The sequence below is a fragment of the Chenopodium quinoa genome, unplaced genomic scaffold, assembly GCF_001683475.1.
Source record: "Chenopodium quinoa cultivar QQ74 unplaced genomic scaffold, ASM168347v1, whole genome shotgun sequence".
NCBI classification, from domain to species: Eukaryota; Viridiplantae; Streptophyta; class Magnoliopsida; order Caryophyllales; family Amaranthaceae; genus Chenopodium; species Chenopodium quinoa.
The window spans coordinates 3,085,972-3,104,468 of NW_018742577.1; the positions used below are offsets into that span (position 1 = coordinate 3,085,972).

The 18,497-nt window shown below is 33.7% G+C and overlaps 1 protein-coding gene across 1 annotated transcript; it reads left to right on the forward strand.

Annotated features, from left to right (window-relative positions):
* The first annotated feature begins 181 nt into the window (after positions 1-181).
* Positions 182-4,718, forward strand: LOC110720990. Its single transcript, XM_021900111.1, has 7 exons — positions 182-565; positions 1,166-1,432; positions 1,875-1,955; positions 2,067-2,747; positions 2,852-2,989; positions 3,319-3,393; positions 3,469-4,718. The coding sequence occupies exons 2-7, from the start codon at positions 1,193-1,195 to the stop codon at positions 4,300-4,302; spliced, it is 2,049 nt and encodes a 682-aa protein (XP_021755803.1). The 5' UTR covers positions 182-565; positions 1,166-1,192; the 3' UTR covers positions 4,303-4,718.
* Positions 4,719-18,497: the final 13,779 nt, after the last annotated feature.

The following is an 18,497-nucleotide window of genomic DNA, read 5'->3' on the forward strand; positions in this document are numbered from 1 at the left end:
ATACATATATTTTTTGACGAAAAAGTCTCTATATAAATGTCTCTATAGAAGTCTTTATTGACGAAAAATGTCTCTATTTATATAGAATTCTCTATATAAATGTAAGTCACCTTATATATATATATATATATATATATATATATATATATATATATATATATAAAGGGTAACAATATATGTAGCCCTTAGGGCTAAATATATGTATATATATAAGCATTAAAGCCGATCGGTGTAATTAATGTTACTTTATCCTCAATATTAAGGGCTATATTTATCATATTTCATAAAAATATAAAAATAAAAAAGAGTTAAAGAGGAAAATTCCCTCCAAGAAAATTATGTGTCAGTAATTAGACCCAAAAAAAAAAACCAAAAATAAATACCGTAAATAAATAAGGGCTCAGATTCAAAGGGCTAAAATGAAAGGACAAGATTAAAACCTAGGATGATTGACTCCCCTTTAAAAACCACTGTACGGACTATGGAGTAATAATACGGAGTAGGAAGGTAAATCGGTAAACAGGACAGAGGAATTGAGCTGTAGTAAGATTGCCAGAAGAATAAGGTACGGAGTATTTTTTTTTTTTTTTTTTTTTTACAAGAACAAAGTAATTACTGTAGTTGATTAAAAACGTTGATTTATACAAGTACGGAGTATTTCAAATTCATTTGCTAATTTTATGATTAGTTGGATATTATTCCGTATTATTATATAATATTTTTTGGGTTACTGTGGATTAATGGAAATGAAGGTGATCTTCCAAAATGTTGAATGAAATTTTTTTTTTTTTTTTAAAAAAAAAAGTGTTTGGAAATGAAATACTTGTAAGTACAAGATTATACATATTTGGGTTGCTGGGTTTAGATTATAATTGAATTTAAGTGGAATTTTTTTTTAGTTTATCAAGTGGGAAATTGATTTAACATTGGTGATGAAAAAAGGGTATTAACTCATTGAACTCTGAAGATTAAATTGAGTGTACAAAGATATACAAATTGGGGAATGTGTAATCTGGGTGTTCATTAATTAGGGTATATGTATTTGATAATATATATCAATATTTATGTGTAAGATTCAATAATGTGAACATCTATTCTGTGATATTTTTATGCTATGGAAATGAGCTGATGTTGCCTGTGTTTATGTTGGGTGTGGGTTATTCAGGAAGTGTGGATAAGGAAGAGGATTACAATGGAGACCGATTCGAGGAATCATGGATTAATGGAGAGTGGTACGAGGAAATGTGAATCATCGATGAGTGGTGCTACGAAACTTGGATTGATGGAGAGTGGTACAGAGAAATGTAAATTAATTGGAAGCGGTAAGAGGAAACGCGGGCGGCCAAGAGGGAGTAAGAATAGAGTATTCAGTGAAAAGAGGTTTGAGTTTGAGTATCAACAAGAGGATACCAGAGATCATATGATGGATGAGGTAACAAGTGTTTAGTGTGTAAATTGTGCTTGTTATGGTCGAATTATTATGAATTTTGTGCATTTATTTACGTCTTAATTGTATTGATATGAGGATTGTGAATGGGACAGGAAATGTAAGTACTTTATTGAATTGTATATCTTACATATATGCCTCTTTTGTAGGTTTTGAGTTATGGTAGTGAACTAGAAAGAAATGGTTTCCATGTCCTTTCTCTAGCTTTGTCACTTCAGATTGTGCTTTTATATTTACTGACTATTGCAAATTTGAAGTGGTTAAAAATCCATTAGTAACGATCTTTCTATTTTTGTTTGATGGTAATGGTGAATTGTTTATAGCTTTTGATTTACCTAATTTCATCATTCATTTGTTAATTTACTTGCTGTTGATATAAATGTATGCTTGTTTTCAAAAAATAAGTTGAGCTTGTTATGAGATGCAGCAAAACAGTAAAAGCAGAGGTGATCAGGTCAAAGAAGCTGCTCAAGTGCTGAAGGTGCGTTTGAAGGATTATGGGAACTCTGTAAGTGCAAGACTTTAAAATCACATCATTTATTGTGGGAAGAGGGTGAATTTATGATTTACCATTATTTGGGTACTTACTATCTATTTTTTTCTTTGGCTGTATATGAAGCATCTGAGGGTTCATTGTCATGTTAAAGCATTTGGGAAAATATGCAAGTCCTTTGATGAACGAAGGAAGAAGTGGGTGAGACAAATGGGGTTTGGAGGGTTGCTTTTTCTGATGGACAGCTGGCTTCCGATGAACCTTTGCTATTGGTTGATGACCAGGATGGATCCCATTAATCAGCTTTTGATAGCCCCAGATGGACATGAGTACAAACTATTCAAGGATCAAGTGAGGTGGATCCTTGGCATTCCAAATGGCAGTAAGGTTGTTCCTAGGAAGGTGACAAATACAGAAATGAGAAGCAAAGTCAGTGACATTGAGAGGAAATTTGGGAAAGAATGGGCGATTAAGCAGAAAATGAGTGGGAGAGTTAACAAACAGAAGGGAATAGTTATAGATGGTGCCTTGCTTGAAAAAGCGAAGGGCAGTTGGGAAGAAGAGGATGAAGAGGACTTCAAGACTCTTTTCTTGATCTTGGCATTGCATATGATTCTTTGTCCGCCACTATCTTCCCACTTCGATAATGATTTGATGCCTGCATTATCATGTGCTAAGCAAGCATGGAACTATGACTGGTGTGGATTGGTGTTGGAGAAGCTTTTGGACAGTGGCTACAAATTTGGAAACAAGTTCTATGCTGATGGATTTGCAAAAGGATGTGGAGGGTGCAGTATTTTCCTAGCAGTAAGTTGTGTCATTAGTACTACTAAATGGCTGTCGGTGTAGATGGTTCTTTGTTGTTTTCATAATGCCCTAGGCTGATACTTTCTAATTAATGACAAGTGCAGATATTTTACCTAGACCGGTTACATAGAGATCCCGTGATGTGGGGGAAATGGCCGAGAATCAAAGCATGGACAAAGGAGGAGATGGTGAAAGCTGAGATGGAAGATCGAGTTCTGAAGGGGGATTTTGGCAATACAGGGGTAAGTGTGAGTGAACTTTATAGCTTGCTATTGTAACTTCTGGTATGATTTTTGCGAGTTCTAATTGCCTATGAATACTGCGTTTAAGCTCCCTCATGTGGGAAAAACTAAAAAGTGTACATTGGAAATCCTAACGCCATCAATTATTAACATAAGATCCATAATATCTCTGATAATATGCACTAATTTCATCATTAAGATAAGACTATACTTCGTATGCACTTGTGTCCGAAGGTCTGGATTATTTGTGTTGATTACCTTTTCCAAAATAACTGTTTTTGTTTTGAATGAGAATGAAGCTATTTTATGTGACCAATGGGTTTGTCTAGTGCATAGATGTAGCATATGGTGAAGAACACCCTTGGGAGGCTAAGGAGGATGACTTACCATCATTTGCTGAGGAGGTTAGTTTGTTTTTCTTTATGTAGGATACAGCTTGGAAGTGTAGTAGGTTGGTATAACATTGTTTGTATGTACAGGGATTAGGACCTATTCGATCCCAATGGACTCAAGAAGAGGAAGCAAGTTTGGAACGTAGTTATGTAGGTTACAACAGGGAGAAACTGACATCAGAAATGAATCCTGTGCTGTGCAAATTGGTTAGAGATAAAATAGAAGGAAGTCTCCTGGCTAGTGTGCCTAATAAGTTAGCTCAGACTACAGAGGACCCCATTCTTTCCATGGTGGTAAAAGGGGGGCAACCTTCACAATCAGGAGGAAATTCAATGGATGATGATGCTCGGGAAGAGGTGTCACAGCCTCAGAAGGGTCCTACTCTGTCATTGATTGATCATGGTAAGCATAGCTCATGTTGTGCGATTTCATTATTCAATGCTGATGTGAGGCCTATTGAGGAGGGAAAACAAAGTGAGGATTATGAGGAAGATAGTAACAGAGATGGTAGAATTATACCATTGGCTAAAGAGGTCTTAGAGATTACTAAATGTGCAATGGTGATGGAGCCTATGGGTGGAAGCGGTGGAAACATTATGCCATCTCCTACTCCATTTGAAGTGACAATCACATCACATAATTTAGATGGGAGTGCAGATCATAATATCAAAGGGGCTCCTAGCTGTTTAGCTTCCTCGTGTAATGTAGATGTGGATTTAGTGAATGGTTCACTTGATAATCCTGTGATAATCAAGGATGACGAGGCAAGTGAAAAGAAACATTGCGACTTTGACCCCTTCGAAGTGGTTAGTTTTGAACTTGAATGTAGGATAAGTAAGCTTGAGAGTGATATTTCTGGGATGAAAGCAGCTAAGTCAGGGTTCAAAGCAAGGTCTAGGAAGGGATTTGCGCGTCATTAAAGTGGTATAGTCAAGTGTCCTGGTTGTAAGCTTCTGATTCTGCAAGGCAACTGATCAGTGACCAAAAGGAGAAAAGGTAGTTGTTTTGGTAAGCTTCTTCATGTCTAGTTCTGGTTTGTATGTGTTCTGGTTCAAAGCAAGTGTCTCGGTGCTTTTATGACACAACCAACCAGGTGAGAGGAATGAAGGTTTGTTTAAGTTCATTTTCAATTGTATTAGCTTAAAAGCATTTCGTGGGACATGTACATTACTGATAATTAATGCAAAGATCATGAGTTCTTTGCTCCCTTTGTTTCTTTTCTTTAGGTGTTCTGTATAGCTGTTTAAGGGAAAGAAATACCATATCTTGATGACTACTAGACTACGAAAAATAGCAAGAAATACTGCGTACTCCATCTTTTCTTAAAGAAAGGTGAATCTGGTCCATATTTAATGAGTTACAAAGTTGCCAGAGTTTCTTTTTATTTCAGAACAATCATATAGTTTCACTTTTTTCATAAAGGTGCTTCTGATTACTATGCAGAAATGATATGTGGGGTGGATACAATGCTAAATTCTATATTTGATGAATTGCATATCTCAATCATGCAAGATTAAAGTTCAGGATTCTATCAACACCGGCGAAAAATAATAAAAAACTAACTATGAAACACGTACTACCCTACATAGTCGATTGAATCAGCTATACAGTTATCATTCTTGGTTCATGAAGTGTTAGCACCGCAATATATTCTTAGAACATGCAAGTTTGGCATTCTGTTAATTCTATTATAATTCTGTCTCTAGCCATCATACCGATATATCAGGTCCTGGAGGAAGGGTTGCAGCCGGGAGCAATGAAATTTCTGCAAAAGCCCTAGTTTACCTATATGATCTATTATTAAGATCAATTTTATATTTAATTTATTTGAGAGCTACTCATTTTTCGATTCACAATCTCCTTAAAATATCTAACTATGAAGTGAGAACTATTGCAGGTCTGAATGCAGCTCAAAGTGCAGAGTTGCAGTATGGCGTGAAACAATATACGATCCTTCGCAATGATCATAAGACATACTTCGTAAGAAACATCAATGTAGTCGGATAAGGTGCAAGCTAAACTTTTTTATGTTGCAACCTGTGTTTAATTCTAGTTCATAATTTCACCTGCAATGTTGATTTTCCATTGAAGAAGTACAAATAGTACTTTGTAGGTTGAGATACTGTAAAATCAGAAAATAAAGATTGGAATGTGGGCCGAATTTCTTAATGTATGTATAACGCTGTGACGTGTTAGAAACACGGTCTTAGAAGCAAAATTTGCCCCGACTATGGTGCAATCGGAGATGGCGTTGCCCCCCAAGATTTAACACAACGATCTCCCTTAATATGCACTCAAAAAGAGAGATTAGGAAGTCACAATATGCTCAGAACAACTTTAGAGGAAAACTGAAAATAATAGAGGAAGAAGAAGAAAGAGTTTCTGTGTATTTCAAAAGCCACGAAAAGATCAGGTTATAAGGATGAAGAAAATCGTAACTGTTGGAGAGAATCAAGCCACGAAATAATAGTGGAGAAAAATCAGCGACAGTTACAAACGTTTAAAAATAAAAACCGAGTCAAACACAAGCTGGAACGTCAATTACGACTTAGCCCACCACACCGCGCACGTGCCACAAACCAACCCGGCCAGATGGTGGCAACACGCGTGGAGATGCCCCCTTCTAGCCCACAACAATAGGGAAAGCACTTCAAATATCAAAGTATAAACACACATATTTAAACAAAGTAAAATTTAATTCTCTCACCAATGTGGGACAAAATCCCTTTTCTTCCAATATATAAATCAAGTAAAGTCTTCCTTATCCCACCAATGTGAGACAAAGAGTTTTCCTCCAAAACAAATAAAAACTTCCTTAGCATTATTTCCAACACTTAAGTATTGAGTTCAAATGTTTTTCTTAATAGTTTCACTTTTTTCACGAGTCAAATGCGAAAATATTCATTATTGATCAACAAGTTTACATGAAATCTAATCTCTATACATAATTTTATTTGTGTTTGCACTATGTTGTTAATGATCTACAACCTACATGAAAATCTGTCTCAAACTTTAATGCAGTCATCGAATTAACTCGAGTCACTTGTAAATGCTAACATAATGCGGATTAATTGGCCTTTTGAGTGAGGTAAAATTATGTCGAGCATATTGATATTAGCTTCGAGCTTAAGACCCATTGCTCCGGAAGGATGGCAACAACCAGCAACCATAATGCTCTTGATCGCTCATAGAGTCATAGGATCATCATTATAGACTAAATAATTAAATTGATAGGCACTCTGATCAACTGAAAGTGTTAATCGTAGGTCTCAGCAGAGTCTTCATGATCTTCATTCTTGGCGAATGATTCTTTCTGTGTGTAAAAGCCCAACAAATGCTTACTGAAAATACTTCGTATGAATTAGTCGAACTTAGTTGGCTATAGGCCTATAGAGGAGTATAAAATATAGATGGTTGGGTCGATACTACATAATTAATTTATCCTAAGAAAATAGACACTATTCCCTTCGTTTCTAAGTAATTGACAAATTTAACTTTTTTTTTTTTTTGCAATATTTATATACTAACTTTGACCATTGATTTATTTTGATAACGTATAAAAAACATATCATGAACATGAAATATTTTGTTAAATATGTATTAATATAAAGTTTCATAATATCAATTTATAAAATTTTCTAATATTTAATTATATATATTTAATGTCAAACCATTGCATTGCCATATATGTTAAATTTGACTATGTATAAAGGAGAAAATGATTTTGGGCACATTACAAGGAGCAAATGGTTGTGAGAGCTCAATTTTGAATTTTCTATGCTCATTTCACACGGAGATCTGCCAATATCAATAATAGGTGAATCAAAATCAGTTTCCTTATACGATCTAAAATTGTCCAGTGTGCATTTTTAGAGAATTAACTACTTTGTATTATCACCACCATACTTGTCAATTTGTCATGTTAGAATTATTACCTTAATTAGTTACAACATTTTATTCTTTACTTTTTTTATTCAATGATCTACTTTTTCTTTTTCTGTGTTACTCTTTGATTTAGATGAATAATGCCAATTTATTTAATTGGTTGAGAATTTGGGAGATTACATACTCCGATACTCGTATTGATACTCAAAATTTGAGATGTATACTCGTAATGATATTCAAAATTTGAGATCAATTTTTTTCTACATTGTTACTTTACCTAGAAAAAAAAAAAAAATTGTGTCGAAAAAGAAAAAACCATAAAAAGAGGATACGTAGTACTGTATTTAATATTCTCACCAGCCAATGGATTACCCTCATTATTTTTTTTCTCCATTTATGTAAACAGAAAAGAAAAAGGGAACAAAAAATCTTGAAAAAAGTAGATAAAATCATCGAAGTACACAGTATCAGACAGACAGACTGTACGCAAAGTATGATTTAAAGGCCTTTCTTACAAAATTGCAAAATTTCTGGGGATAACCTCAGAAGAGAAAAAACTCCATAGGTACCAGTGTTAAATCCTTCAAAAACACCATGATTGAGGAGAGAGAAGAGCTCATACTTTCCCAAAATAGTAGCAATGAAACTCCTATATTAAGAAAAGCCCATTTCCTAAAACCTACTTCAAACCCCAGAAATCAACCACTTCCAAAACCCCCTTCTTCATTTTCTCTATCCTCTAAATTTAACATCAATCTTCTTCAAAAGAAAGTATTTTTCAGGGGAAGGCCAAAACCCCAGAAAAATTGGCAGTTATGGGTTGATAATTTAATGCAAACCCATAAATTTACTTGGAAAAAAGTTGGGATCTTTGATGCAATTAGGACTACTACTTATTCTTTAATGTGGGATAATGAGTTAATCTTAGGGTTAGCTCAGAAGTGGTGTTCTGAGACTAACAGTTTTGTATTTACATGGGGTGAATGTAGCATAACTTTGGAAGATGTTATGATTCTAGGTGGGTTTTCTGTTTTAGGAGAATGTGTTAAAACCCCATCTGAAAACAGAGAAATTGAGGATATTGAGAATGAATTGCTTAGTGTTTTTGCTGATGATAGGAAGAATAGCCTTTACAAAATCAATCAATATGAATGGATGGATTATTTCATGGATTTTGGGGGTGAATTTGAGCATATGGCATTTCTTGTTCTGTGGTTGTCTAGGTATGTTTTTTCAACTGAGTATTACTGTGAAATTTCTCCTTTTGTTTTTCCTATTGCAATTGCTCTTGCTAGAGGTACTAAAATTGCACTTGCTCCTGCCGTTTTATCTGCAATATATAGAGATTTGAGCTTGTTGAAAGATAAAATTGTAAGCTTTGTGAACCCTTTTAATGAATCAAATCTTGTTCTTTGGGCACCCTTCCAATTAGTTCAGCTTTGGGCTTGGGAGAGGTTCCCAACATTGTGTCCTAAGCCTTTCCCACTCTTTAATGGTGAGCCGAGGTTGGCTCGTTGGCAAAATTTACCAAGGCTGAAAAATAAGATGGTCATGATGGGTTTGGAGTCTCTTGGTGAGAGTTTTTTGTGGAGGCCCTATGCTTTATGTGTAGAAAATTGGAAGTTTCCGGAGTTCTATGGTGATGAAGAGAGGTTGGTTTTGATAGATTCTGAGGTTGGGGAGGAACTAGTGTCATTTGCAAAATGTTTGAGAGCCTGTGAGCTAGTGGGGTTGGATTGTACACAGCAGTACCTCCCACAAAGAGTAGGGAGGCAATTTGGACTCGATCAAGATATTCCGGGTTCTATTCCTAAAATGCATGACAGTGCAGAACTTGCCTGGAGCACCTATGACATATCTCTTGATGGTGCAAAGTTATATCTATCTCCCAGGTTGTTCAAGGGGGGTGTCACTGTCCATTATTTCGATTGGTTCAGGACAGAGTTTTGTCTTGAATACATTAGTATTTTAGACTTTAAGCGACAGAAGATTCTGAGTAGTAGTCTAAGGGAAGCCAGATTCATACCATCCACAATTTCAGATGTGGTTGTGGAGGATAGCAGCAAGTGTGCCCCTGCTTGTTTAGCTCCCTCACGCAATGTTGTTCTCGGTCTTTGTTCTGATCATAGTGTTGGGAGTAGTAGTCTAAGGGAATTAACCAGATTCATACCATCTGCAATTTCAGATGTTGTGGAGGATAGTAGCAAGTGTGCCCTTACTTGTTTAGCTCCCTCAAATAATGTTCTCGCTCTTTGTTCTGTTCATAGTGTAGGGAAGATGCACATTGAAGCCACACCGTCTCGGGACAAGAAAAACCATGTTGATAATTATGAGGAAATGCCATCTCCAACTCCAAATAATGAACTGACAATCACATCATCTCATGATTTATATGGGCTTACAGCACCAAATTGCAATGGAACTTCTAGTTGTGTAATTTCCTCATGCTATGTTCCTGTGCCTTCTAGTTTTGTGCTTAACACTGAGGAACGACACATTGAAGCTGCTCCTAGTATAAACTATGTCGAGAATTCTGAGTGTATGCCGTCACAATGTCCAAAGGAAGTGAAGACTACACTATCCAAGAGTTTTGATCAGACTGCAGATTTGAACAACTTGCATAATGTTGGTGAGACGCTCGATGAAACTATCACATTTTGCGATAGTGCTGATAATAGATTGAGAACCCCAGCTCCGAGCAACGACCATGCTGATGATTCTGGCCACTGTCCATCTCAGAGCCTAATTGAAGAAGGGAAGAACGATCCATCCGGGATTTTGAATGAGATTGTGGAGGATAACAGCAAGGGTGCTCTTCCTCTTTCGCTCTCCTCATTGAATGTTGTTAAAGGTTCTCATTTTGTTGACCATGTTGGGGAGATGTGCATTGAAACTATTTCATCTTCTGATAAGAACAATAGTCTCAACATAAGCCATGATGTTGGCAATCATGAGATTGTGCCATCTTTGAGTACAGAGATTGATATTGAGAAGGTTGTCAAGGGAATGGATTTGCTGATGGAACAAGTGGAAACTTACAGGACAAGGTGTGTGAACATGAGCAGTGACAGAAGTGCTGATTGTGTCGCGGTGATGCACACTGAGACTTTCCCATCATCATGTGATGACAAGGGCGTCAGTCCTAGAGAAAGCCATGATATTGTGAATGAGGTCAGTCCTAGAGAAAGCCATGATATTGTGAATGAAGTCAGTCCATCTCTTTGCAAACAGAAAGTTGATAATGAAGTTCCTAGCTCAACGAATACACTGACAGCCGAAATTGATAAACACGAGAAGATTCATGAAGACACAAACTGTAACAAAACAGAGGTTGCTACTGATGAACATGAAAAGGAAGCCAAATGTTTAAATATGAAGTTAGTGACCAGCTCATTTGATAATCCTGTGATTAACGACGATGATAATGAAGATGACAAGGAAAATGATGGTTTGATATATCTGGGCTTGAAAGTAGGATTAGTAAGCTCGAGAGAATCGTTTCGAGGATGCAGGCAGCTAAGTTACAATCCAAGGCCAAAACAGAAGGCTTATGTTAGAACTAAAACTCGCTTGTAAATTTACTATCATTATTATGATGCCCCTTAAACTGAGTTGTTAGATCAAGTTCGAACTTCTTAGCTTTGTATCTTCTGCTATCTTCTCCATATCTGAACTCTGAAGAAGAATATTAGATCAAGGCCACTAACATTATTCTATCGTTATTGTTGTTGTGTATTTCATCTAGGAATCAGTTTCTATAACTAATTACAAATTTACCATGTGTATTGTACATCCATTCCTCCAATTGTTTTTCTTTTTTTTTTTTTTTTCTCCGTAGCATTTATCTTTATATTCGAGTAATACTACTTCGTATCAATTTAGCAATTTACTCCATAGGTAATATATTTAAAAAAGTGCTCCGTATCAAATGCTCCGAAGTCCTGAACATATTTGCTCTTCTCAAGTTCTCATTGAATTAAGGTAGTAAATTACTCAATTAATTGCTTTTGTAAATTGGCCACACCATCAACTAATGGTGTGTTTACCTGCCATACATAAAATTTTCGTAAAACCTTTAGTGTACATATGTAATTTTTAATTTTGAAAAATATGTCATTTAAAATATTTAAATATCATTTCAAAAATATATTTGTATATATATTTAAGTATCATGTCGAAAATATTTAAAACCTTTAGCGTACATATGTAATTTGCGTGTTTATATATTGACATTTAATATAACACCTACTCCTCAAGTTGAAAACATGGAATTTTCTCTCATCATTAACTGTTACCCCATAACATTGATTGAGTTACACACTTACAGATGTCAATACATTTTAAATGGACAAAAATATATTTTTGGTGATAAATTGATATTTTTAATGGAGTATCATTTCGAAAATATATATGTATAGAACTACTGTAATATACTTCCTCTGTGGTTTGGTTTTTTTTTTTTTTTTTTTTTTTTTTGGGTCTCATTTGACTTTTTAAGGTATTCAAGACGCTTCTTAAAACACATATAACATCATTTTACATGCGTAAAATTATAAATGCTTGATATTAATAAAATATACAATGAGACGAATCCAACAAGACCTCACTTGACTAAGCTATATTATCACTTATAAATTAATGAGAATTTATAGTCAAAGATTATAAAGTTTTACCCAGTTATTTGGAATAGTGCAAAAAAATAGGGACAAAGGAAGTATATAGTAGCACTATACGGAGTACTTCAATTTTTTACATTTTCACTTTTATCATATAATGGGGCATTTGGTATTTTGGTACGAGGGTAGGGATAAAGAGAGAGGATAAAGATAGGGAATCTCCCTCCGTTGTTTTTAAGTCCCTCATTGGAGCTTAGCACACATGCCGATGAAAAACTTTGATCAATTTTAATAAGTATAAATTACTTTTTGTTTTTTTTTTGACAGCCAGAAAAGGGAAAAATTAATCCCCCATAGAGTTACAGACAATACAAACACAATGGAACATAAGTAAACACTTATTAATCTCTGCCAGCACCATCCTTGCATCATTCGCCCCTGCTTCATCTCCTTTGAGCCACCTGGTAATTTCTCTATCTTGGGTTTCAATCTGAATGTGCCAAACCTTCCTTCTTGCTGCGTTCTGAAGACCCTTGAGAAGTGTTTTGAGTGTGTTAAGGCTTTAAGTTGATGGCTGTAGAAAGTCTTCCCCTTTGAGAGAGATAGAATCTTGATTAGTCAGCCTCCATTGACCTTTTATTCGACCCTCTCCATCTTTTGCTAAAGTAGTATGAAGTCGCGCTGTGTTACAAACACTACCACCTGCTATTAGATAGTGTCGCATCTCCTGGTGCTGACCCTCCCTCGGGCCATATCCTGCTTCAAAGTTCAAACCCAGGTGGGTAACTAATGCTGTATTTGGCGCTAAACACCTTGCTTAGCAGCGACTCCTATCATTTATGATACGCCAACCTTGTTTGGCTAGTAAGGCCTGGTTGAAAAACCTAGCGTCAATGATGCCCAGCCCACCCTCCTTCTTTGGTTTCATAAGATGAGCCCAATTTTTCCAATACACTCCTTTGCAGTTCTTATTGCCCATCCACCAAAATTTGGCTACAACACTGTTATTTTTTTTAAGCACACTGATCGGACACTTGAACACAGACAAAATATAAGTCCCAAGATTAGACAGAACAGATTTAATGAGAGTCAACCTTCCAGCTGGTGATAGAAATAAGGAGTTCCAAGCATTCAGTCTAAATTTTACTCTGTCCACCAAACTCCCGAAAATTTCTTTTTTTGAAGTTCTAAAATCAGCCGGTATTCCTAAGTAAACTCCAAAATAATGAAAGTAAAAAATAGTATGTTTTCTTTCATTAAGTAAACATGTGTGTGGTTTTTTAAAAAAAAAGTATACATGTGTGTGCGTGCCTCATAGATCACATGAAATGATATGCTTTACTTTGTATGTAAGTTCGATACTAGGCCAAATCAATAGTTGATATACTATGCTTCGAAAGCTTTTTACTAAAGTAGGGCTTCATTATAATAACACCTTCAAGTTATTTATGATTCTTGTCCTTTGCGTGGGAATCAATATTTTATGTTTATCCACGTAGGATAGGATGGAGGCATTATTGGTCTAGATTTTTGCATGGGCGTATGGCTTGGTTTGATGGTTGCATCGGTATGGAATATATTTGTTAATTATATAGTTTTTGAATTATTTTTTTGTCTGTTTATACGAGTCAAACCCACCTTTCCTTCCCCAACCCAATTTCTAAACTTTTTACCTCGGAGTTTTGAATAGAGGTGTCAAAAACTTACTCATCCTGACTAAAATGTAGCCCAATTCAAATTTCTACTTATATGTGCATAACGAGTTTGCATGACTTCAACCTGAAATGGACCTGATCCGACGACCCAAATAGTCCCTAATGAACCCAATCCAATTTTCCAAATCGACACCTCTAGTTTTGATGTATGGATTCAATATTTTTTAAATTATCACCCAAACACATGTTATGGGTTTAAACTTTAGATCGATCATACCCTATATATACTTAGATTTTGTGAGTCAAACATACACTTAAGTACCAATGTCGTGAGAAGTGAGGCTTGTCGTTAGAATATATGAATCTTGTATGATTAAAATTCATTCCTTGAAATATTTAGAGAGCTGAGGTTTGGAATATTTTTATTTAATTTTTTTTTTTATATATTTATCCTTTGCGTAGTAATCAATTTAGGATTCTTAGAAGCTAATGCTTAAATGCGAATATAATTCCTAAATGTTCTACAGTTATATACATTTATGTAAATGTTAAGAAAAAATAAAATCAAAAGATAAAAAATTGATGACAAAAAGTGATAAAGACAAAGTACGTAAACAAGTAGGAATAAAATCAAAAGTGAAAATTTGTTTCGTGTAATATTTAGATAAGTTTGGAACATGCTTTAATATTCCTATACGAAACTTTAAGCTATTCAACAAGTATTTTATAACATGTATTTTTGTTAATTTTATTGAAAGACGGTCAATTTAAAAATAACTTTAATATTTTTTAATGGTAACTTTAATTTAATATAACCCATTTAATCAAGCTTCTTTATTAGACATACTTATAACGTGCAACACTGAAAATATAATGTACCTGTGGTAGATTATAATTAAGTAATCATTTGATTTTGTAACGTAATTCAAACATTTACTTTTATTAGAGTGTAATTAGGCGCCTAGCTGCTATTTGTTTGGGATGCATATAGGAAGGCTAATTGGTAAATTCACTTAATTTTTGTGATTTTTTATTGTTACAGTGGTATTTTTAATGTACTATTATACTTACAGTGGTATTTTTAATGTACTATTATACATGTATTTTACATTACTAAAGTATAAGTTGTTTTAGTAGTACTATTTATAGCCATTATAGGTAACAGTGGTACAATATTTGTACCACTAGAAGAAAAAAAAAAATTCACCACTTTTTTGTCTTATATCTGCTATTTACTTGCTATGTAAATAACAGCTATGCGTCAATACTTAACCCTTTTATTAAACAAGCAGTTTCAATTGCAATACTTTACTTAATTTATTTTTAGTTGATACAAAACACTTTCCTAATCTACTCAAACAATATTGCTAGTGGGAAGAGATAGTGATAAATAATTAAAATATTAAATGGTCTATGTCATACAAGAAACTTTGACAATTAAATTAAAAAACAATATAGAATAAAAGAGTGACAATTAAATTAAAACTAGTTTTGTGCTCGGGCGAATATGCCCGGTTTGTTTATTAAATTTTAGGATAAATTTTTTGTCTTAATTACCAACACTTAACACATATCATTGACACAAATCATATTTTATTAAAAGACATAATCTCTTTTGATTTAAGATATTTTGAGGTAAGATACCACTTCCTCCGTCTCATAATACAATACCTCTTTTATATTCATAAAGTAATAAATATATTACAACCGGTAAAAGTTGATTGTTAGTAATTTGGGATATTACAAACTATTTTGTACAAAGTATAATATAACAATCATATTAGATGTATCATGATGTTTTCCTCAAAAAAAAAAAAAAAAAAAAAAAAAAAAAAAAAAAAAGATGTGTCATAGATCGATGTACTATACAAACATACACAAATTTTTTTGAAACCAAACTAACTTCTAACCTACCTCTATCGAATAATAGGATTAATGGGATCATCATATCACTTTAGTCTATAAGACACCATGATTTAAAAAAAAATAAAGACCATAAAAAAAAACTACTTTGTACATAAATGAAAAAGAGATTAAATGAATGTTTAATGGTAGACAAACTATCAAACTTAATCAATAAAGTAATATTAATTTTCTGTATTTATTAAAAAAACCTGTAAAATCAGGTTGACAAGTCGGGTTCGGGTCGGTACTGGTTAAACGGGTTTGGGTACGGGTCAAAAAAGTTGTTCAAGACCCACAAAAACGAGTCGGATTTGGGTCGGGTTTGCGGGTTGGGTCGAAAATTGACAGGTTTAACTTCACCCTTTATTTTCGTTTAAGTGCCTTAATTTGACCGGCACATTTACTCTTTTTCCCCTTTTGGAACATCCTTTTGCCCTACATACATTCTTGTTTTGTATAATAAGAAGTGGAATCTAGTTAATTAGAGATACGAGATACTATCTAGAGATATTGGGAAATATATTAACAACCTAACATGTAACATGTAGATCACGTAGAAAGTGATACCATAGATGAAAATCAATATCCATGAAAAGATAAAATATACTCAGATTACTTATATGTGATTTGAATTGCAGGGATTGGCTGGTGAAGAACAATATCCCTTAATTAGTAATAGTGAGGAGAGCTCAACCGAAAGCAATAATTCTTCTAGCTAGAGAAGCGAAGAATCGACCGAGGAGGACTCAAATGAAGGGGGATCAGACAAGAGGGATTCAGATTCAAATGACTCAGACAATGAGATGTAAGCTAGGAAAAGTAGAACTCTAGTCCTTTTGATATGGAATATGGGATGTACTAAACACTAGATTAAATCGCATTGTCCTATGATATGGAAGGGATGTACTAAGCACTAGATTGATTTGCATTGTCCTTTCATTTTTCTATCTTGAGGATGGGTTGATGGTTCAGGACCAGGATCAACTTTATATATATATATACACTCTATCACATATATGGTTGAGGCCCATGATCGGATAAGATGGATTCAGATTCAAATGACTCGGACAATGAGATGTTAGCTAAGAAAAGTAGAACTCTAGTCCTTTTAATATGGAATATGGGATGCACTAAACACTAGATTAATTTGCATTGTCCTTTCATTTTCTATCTTAAGAATGGATTGATGGTTGAGGCGGCCCAGGATCAAATTACATACTTTGTCACATATATGGTATGAAAACAATTTTAACCACACTCCTAAGGTTATTTAATCTTCTTAATTGCTCATTTGAGGCTATTGGTTACATTTGCTTAGAGCCATTAAATTCTAAACCATTTGTAACAAAGGGGAAAGAAGAAGAAGAAGAAAAAAGAAAAAAAATCTCATTGAATTTACTCCTGATTTATGATTTAAAATTCAATGGAAATATTAGTAAAGGAAAGAAAAGGAAGGGAAAAGAAATTTAAGGGAAATGAAAGGAAGAGAAGAGAAAGAAAAGAAACTATATCATCTAATGTTTGGTTTGATATTAGTAAAGGAAGGGAAAAGAGAGGAGTTTAATGTTTGGTATGACATTAGTAAACGAATGAAAGGGAAGGGAAAACTAATTCTAAACTTGATAGATTTAATTTCTTTCTTTCCTCTCAAATTCCTCCAAATTTGGAAGGAAAGGAAAGCGAAGATTTGTTAAGGGACCTTTCTTTCCATTTTCCTTCATTTCCTATCAAATTTCGTTTAATTTTTAGAAACAAACAAAGGAAGCTATATTTTTCCTTTCCTTTCTTTTCCTCGCAACCGAAAAGGGCCTTTGTATTACTTGTAATTGTTGTTTTCACTTCCTATCTGAAGTAGGAATTGAAGTCTTACTCGTCAAATTCTATCCTGTATTTCTAGAGCATAAAAATAGCATTGCAATTTCTGCTTGTAAGTTTAATCATTCTAATAAATCATCCTTAAAATGACTACCATTATACTAATATTTTATTGCTTGATTTTTTATTTATTTTTTATCCAAATATTAATGATAAGTGTTTTTTTTTCTTATTTTTAAATTTCTTTTTATTTATTTTTTTTATAATTTCATAATTCATTTTCAAAAATTATTTCAAAATTAATAAAAGAATTTTAAAATTTAGATAAATAATTTATAATTAATTTTGACATTAAAAAATAAATCAATATCAACCAATAGAAAATTAATGTAATGGTAGTCATTTGAAGTTCAACCCGCTAATTCAAAGTCCTCTTGTTATGCTTCATTTGATAATCAAAGCCTCTATTTCTAGTCTCTATTCTAATATTTAAACACCTCTTGTTATGCTTTATTCGATAATCAAAGCCTTGATTTCTAGTCTCTATTCTACAAATATTTATGTTATTATAACTAAATGTATAGCACATGGGATAGACTACTCGGGATAGTGATCATGGCTTTATTATTAAGTAAAGACATTAACATGTTGACCTAAACAAGCAAATGGTCAGCAGAAAGGGATGTGGTGTTCATATATGTGCGAGATTCATTTTGCAATAAATTAGTACTACGTATAATATAAACTACCGGTTGTTAAAACCGTGTTTTTGTAATATGTACAACTAATAATCTGGTTATATACTAAAATGTTGTTTCAATGTACTAGAATGAGGGTTATCTCAAGTGGTTAGAGTTTCTCTTCTAATTTCAAGAGATTATGAAATCGTTTCTCATTTAATGGTTAATTAGACCAATTTGAAACCTTTTTTTTCTCTTTGATTTGTTTCCTGTATAACTAATCATTAATATTTTTGTTAGCAGTACATTTTGATGAGGGTGAAATCTAATTTCAACTCATTAATTATTCATGTGGTAATGTACTCCCTCCGTCCCTTTATTAGAAGTCTATTTCTCTTTGTTATGTGAGTAATAAATATTAGAAATAGGCTTCTAATAAAGGGACGGAGGAAGTAATATTTTTGGTTGTATTGTACAAGTATGATTTGTGTGAAAGAAAATAAATTAAAACCTTAATATACTCAAATTTTAACTTATAATAATTTTAACTTACATATAG